The sequence below is a fragment of the Asterias rubens genome, chromosome 12, assembly GCF_902459465.1.
Source record: "Asterias rubens chromosome 12, eAstRub1.3, whole genome shotgun sequence".
Lineage (NCBI taxonomy): Eukaryota > Metazoa > Echinodermata > Asteroidea > Forcipulatida > Asteriidae > Asterias > Asterias rubens.
In genome coordinates this window covers 1,245,167-1,251,166 of record NC_047073.1, presented here as the reverse complement: position 1 = coordinate 1,251,166, position 6,000 = coordinate 1,245,167, and the positions used below count along the sequence as shown (strand labels likewise).

The following is a 6,000-nucleotide window of genomic DNA, read 5'->3' as shown; positions in this document are numbered from 1 at the left end:
CCATAGTATGAAACATAGCCTGTACATAGTAATAAATAGGTTTAGGTAACTATTCTTATTAAATAAATATAACTGGACATACGGATAACATTCCGTATGGCGCCACCACTTTTTCACTCATTTTTACAAAAAGGGATAAATCAATCAGGTAAATTAGATACTATATTATTTAATTTCGAATGAAAAAGTGGTGGCGCCATACGAAAACTTTTCCGGACATACTAATAGGCTTGGAAATTCCCATCATTTATTGAACGTTGGGTGTTTTTATCGTGGTGTTGGCAGTAGTTTACCGCCACCCAAAAAAGGTGCACACCCCGACGATACCTGCCTGCACCTCCCTATGCGAGCTAGCTATAAACAATAGTAACTGTAGGAGGGGTAAGTACTTAAATCATCCTCGTCTCTTCGGTTCTAATTCAGGATCAGAGTCCAAAATCCATTTTTTTTGGGGGGGGGGGGTTCTATATCCATTTTTAGCATGAAATTTATTTACAGTACAGATAGTTGAGGTACCAGATATGATGCAACTGTGATGGACGTTCACAGGATCATGCAATCCATGCAGATGGTTGATTGTTGTCAAAGTGTCGCCGTCCGATTGCGTGACACAGAAAAATCTTCCCACGTGTCTACATCTTTCAGCAGGAATTTTTTTAATAGCTTGGCGTAGACGCTTATTTATTTAAATACACGTGTTACGAATGTGTGTGAGTGTTCCTTTTACCAAGCATAACATATTAAACATCTTTAACGGGAAATCTTTGTAGGGGGGCAGAATTTTTGAAATTGAGTTGTTCGAATTGTTTGAATTCCTGCAAGTGAACCAAACCTAAATATTTGAATTCAACTATTGCATACATATGATCTATCTTGTTTAGAGATACAACACAATATGGGGGTCATTTAAAGTCTTTGGACACTTTCGGTGAACAGTATTGTCCAAGGCCCACACTTCGTGTATCACAACTTATATAAAATAACAAACCTGTGAAAATTTAGGCTCAATTGGTCATCGTGAGTTGGGAGAAAATAACGGGAAAACCGACCCTTGTTTCCGCACGTTTCGCTGTGTCATGACATGTGTTTAAAATAAACCCGTAATTCTCGATATCGAGAATTGATATTGTTTTAATGTTTTCTCAAAAAGTAAAGCATTTCATGGAATAATATTTCAAGAGAAGTCTTTCACCATTACCTTCCGTGAACCCTGTAAGTTATTTGTAAATCTGTGAACTTTTAACTTTTTATCTGTTCAGAAAGTGTCCAATGGCTTTAATCTGTATTAGGGAATAAGGGCATGTCTGTTTTTGTAAAAGCAGAGCATGGTTTTATCAACAGCACTGTGTTTACCCTTTTCCAAATAATCCAACTGCAATACAGTGCTCAGCCTATTTCATTTACGCAAGTTATGAACTGTGATATTTATACATTTCCAAACAGGGAATTTATCAAAAGGTTACCGTTTACTTCTTCAAAAAAAGAAAGGATTTCAGAGAAAAGAGAAATTCTATTGAGATATTGAGAGCATCAACGCTAATGAACTCGCTCTCAGATATCGATCAACACTGTACAATATCTTTATTAGGTTCACTCATTCGGACAAATTGTTTTGTTGACGAAACCACATAATCTAAGAATACTTCAGGTCTTTGACATCGCTTTGCTTTGGGTTTTTGTACCATGATGTATGCTGTGAGTGTTTAACCCAATTCGGAAGGGGTCGTGAGAAGTTCACTCTCAGTTTGTAAACAATCAGGGGGTAAATATAGAGAGGTTTGGTCTGAAAGTTTGTCTGTCGCCCAGGGGACTTTTGACGGAGCTCTATGTGAGTTTTGATTTTCACTATTTTTGGTTCGGAAGATGAAAGTCGGTGGGTGAGAATGGGTTTCTGTTTTGCCAGAAGACACAAAATAATATCGCCAACTTCTCCCAAAATAGACTTGTATTTTGCTTTGTAAAGTGTTTGTGTTGGGTTTATGACTGGACTATAGTTGTGTATTCACAAATCCAGACCCTAAAACAATATATATGTTGAACGCTAAAGACATTATTAGATAATATTTTCCCGAGACAATTGGTTTGCACACTAGAATGTTAAGGCCAAGTAAAAACAAAAGACACACCAGTTGAGTGCCCTGGGGTGTTAATATACATTATGTATTATTAAATACATTGCTTGTGACTGGTATTTAGCTGTTGTTTACTTGTATAACAATTGAACACTATTAGTAATTGTCAAAGACCAGTCTTCTCACCTGGTGTATCTCAACATGCAGTATGCATAAAATAAAAACCCTGTGAAAAATTAAGCCCAATTGGTCGTCAAAGTTGCGAGATAATAATGAAAGAAAAAACACCCTTGTCACACGAAGTTGTGTGCTCTCTGATGCTTGATTTCAAGACCTCAAAATCCAATTCTGAGGTCTCGAAATCAACTTCGTGGAAAACTACTTCTTACCAAGTAAGGTTTTATGCTAATAATTATTTTGAGTAATTACCAATAGTGTCCAGTGCCTTTAACGTACATTTTGTGCTTTTAAGCAGCGCTATGAAATTAAGCCCAGATTCTTTCACTCCGTTCTGTGCCCATCAGAGTCAGCATTTTTCATTCTGTACACAGCACCGAGCCAGACTGATGACCTTTTGTAACATGGCTAGTGGGTGTTGTTACAAAACTCAACCAAACTTTTCATGTCTCTGGGCCGACCTTCACATGGACTTCCTGCTTGGTTAATCCCCCAAGTCTAGTACCCTGTGTGACTCATACTGAAATATAGTGGTCCTCGGGGTCTGTCCCCATGCTGTCCTCCGGTCAGAGGGAAGGAATTTGTGAAGAGGGATGGGGGTTGCTCTCCCTGACCTTGATGTCTGTTAGAAGGAGAAACAACTTGAGGAAGTGGCCCTTTCTGATCTCTTAAAAGTGGGATTGATACTTTGAAGGTGTTCTACCCCATGGACTGAGGAACTGCCCACTTTCAGGGGATGTTATAGCATTGGTTTCTGATGAGCACATTATTCCCTTAATCCCTTGAGTGGTTTACGAGAATCCTTCCTCATTCTAAACTGATGGACTCTGATTATGGTGGTAAAGCAAAGTCAGCTTACTGAATGCAGTCCTCAGTCCAACAAAATCCAACAAAATACGCTGTGGGTTTTGATGAGTTGGGTGGTAAGAGTCCAGTCCTCAGTCGAATAGAATCAAACAAAACATGCTGTTAGATTTTGATGAGTTGGGGGTGGTTAGGGTTCAGTCCTCAATCCAACAGATTTAAGCTAACCATGCTGTTGGATTTTGATAAAATTGGGTAGTTAGGCCAGGTTCAGTCCTCAGTCAAACAGAATCAATCAAAATATAGCGCTGGATTTTAATGTGTTCAGGATTTTAAATAGGGTTAATATAAACTGTCCAGTAATGAAGGAATGTGAAATCACCATATTTGTCATACTTTCTAGAAAATACGTCAAGTTTCACTTTATCATTACTTTTTTTTTTTTCATCCCAGATTCAGAAGAAGTTCATAAATCTTGGTGGATGACAAACAGTGACTTTTCCTTCGCCGAGCAGATCCTGAAAAAACACCCGACACGACGGCGAAAAAGACGTCGACGTGAAGTAAGCAGCATGTCATTAGAGCTCAACGTGGAGACGCTCGTCGTGGCGGACAAGTTGATGAACAGTTACCACGAGGATTATATCGAGTCCTACTTACTCACCCTCATGAATATTGTAAGTTTGAGCTTACCTAAAAGGCAGTGGACACTATTGGTAATTACTCAAATGATTATTAGCATATAACATTACTTGGTAACGAGTAATGGGGAGAGGTTGTTTGATAGTATAAAACATTGTGAGAAACGGCTCCCTCTGAAGTAACATAGTTTTTGAGAAAGAAATAATTTTCCACGAATTTGATTTTGAGACCTCAAAAATATATATTGAGGTCACGAAATCAAGCATCTGAAAGCATGCAACTTCCTGTGACAAGGGTGTTTTTTCTTTTCACAGGTTTGTTATTTTTGGCATAAAAAAAAATGTTGAGATACACCAAGTGAGATGACTGGTCTTTGACAATTACCAATAATGTCCAGTATTTTAAAGTTGTAAAAGACCTTTTTGCAAATACCCATCGCACAAGCGCTAACTGTTGAATGAGGTGCATGCTGGTCTAGCTAGCGATCAAACTTGATCGCTAGCTAGACCATCATGCACCTTATACCAACCCTACACACATGTACCAAGTATTTGCCATATAGCCAGGGTTCACGTACCAAGTTTGTGATACAACTTATTAAACGGCAGGAGAAGGATCACCTTAAGGGGATGCAACTTTTTATTTCCGATATATCGCGCAATGAATCACAACGGAAACTGGCCAGTTTTCAATTACCCAGTCAATTTCTCTTGTGGTTTTTTACTTGTTAACTATTATTTTTGAAGAAACAACAACTGCAATAGAGATTTCTTAAGATTTCATCAGTAAAGGCTGAATTTTTCAAACGTTAAAACCTACCTTCTTTTCACCTTTAGTTTTTAGTTCTGCACCCTCGAAGCAAGAAAGGGGGTAACCGGATAGAGTACAGTTTCAAAAGTTCACTTTTTCCTTCCCCTGGGTCTGTGCCAGATAGGGTTATAATGAATACTTCCATGGCCTTGGGGGATTCTAGGATTCCTCTGTTGAGCTGACCTAGTTACATGAATGTAGTCATTTTAAATCACAGAGATAGTGCCAAGTCGCTACATCGGTTGGAATTTTTCATTCAGATTTGTTAAAAAATTTTTGGTTATATTAGTTGAGATCCTTTAATTTTGATCGTCGAAGTTGCGAGAGAATAATGGAAAAGAAACACCCTTGTCATACAAGTTGTGTTTTTTCAGATGCCTTGAATTCGAGACCTCAGCTGAGGTCTCTTATTCTTTCTCAACACTTGCATTACTTTAGAGGAAGCTGTTTCTCACAATGTTTTTATACTATCAACAGCTCTCCATTGTTAGCTTACTCGTTACCAAGTAAGTTTTTGTGCTAAAAATTAGTTTGAGTAATTACCAAATAATCAAGTAGCCGGCAGCATTATTTGCATTTATTCAATGGACAGACATATCACCATGTTGCTGTACTCCTGTTTGGCCTCCAATGCTGCATTAACCAGTCATTATTTTAAAGGACACACACAAATACTTTGCCAAGAATAACATCATAAAATGATCTAGAACACAAACACCACTCGCCCTAATGTTCATAACAACTTACAGTTCCTTCAACAGTTTAGCGAACTTTTATTTAGTTGTTAGATTTCTGCCAGATCTAAAAGGTTTCACACAAAACTTTATACAATCCATGGCTGTTTCATGATGGTACAATCTAAAGGTTTAACCACAGAAGTTCCCTGCCGAAAAGCTTGGCAAAGTGCGATTAAAGATTAGCCTTTTCACCAAGTCAAGGGCAAAGTGTTTGGGTAATACGGAAGGCATCACCACCCTAAAAAATGTGCAGAGAATGCTTGAAAGGATTGCGATGGAGGGGAAAGTGAAGAGGGCTGACGCAAGTATTTGTCTCTTCACAGAATTCCACTAGAGTGTCTTTTGATTTGTAATGGAAAGTGGCATCAGCAAGGTCTGTTATTTTATAAGAGCTGGTTGTGTGGGGGGGGGGGGAGAGAGGCTCCCTGTGTGGCTTGACGTCACGGCTGGCTATTGTGTAATTTGTGTTGGTCTTTTGATGGTGGAAGATGTTTTCTCTCCACTTGACAGAGATTCTGGGTGTTATTATTTGACTTTTTACGATGAAGTAATGCACACACCATTCTGAGAAACTTATCAATGAGGTAATACACACATCATTCTGAGAAACTTATCGGAAGGGATTTTCGTGTTGGAGAAAACATCTAGAGACAAGTGGCTATCAAAGATTCAAGTGCTACCAAATTTCCTGATAGCTCTTCAGGGTTAAATCAAGTGTCACAATTTTAAGCATGGGAAGTCATGCTTAGCAGAAACGG

The 6,000-nt window shown here is 38.5% G+C and overlaps 1 protein-coding gene across 1 annotated transcript in view; it reads left to right on the top strand.

Annotated features, from left to right (window-relative positions):
- The first annotated feature begins 313 nt into the window (after nucleotides 1–313).
- Nucleotides 314–6,000, top strand: part of LOC117297839 (A disintegrin and metalloproteinase with thrombospondin motifs 6-like) — a 47,058-nt gene continuing 41,371 nt past the window's right edge. The window contains exons 1-2 of the mRNA XM_033780996.1: nucleotides 314–381; nucleotides 3,507–3,730. Coding sequence (XP_033636887.1) covers nucleotides 3,536–3,730 — 195 coding nt within the window. The 5' untranslated portion in view covers nucleotides 314–381; nucleotides 3,507–3,535. The remainder of the gene's footprint in view (nucleotides 382–3,506; nucleotides 3,731–6,000) is intronic.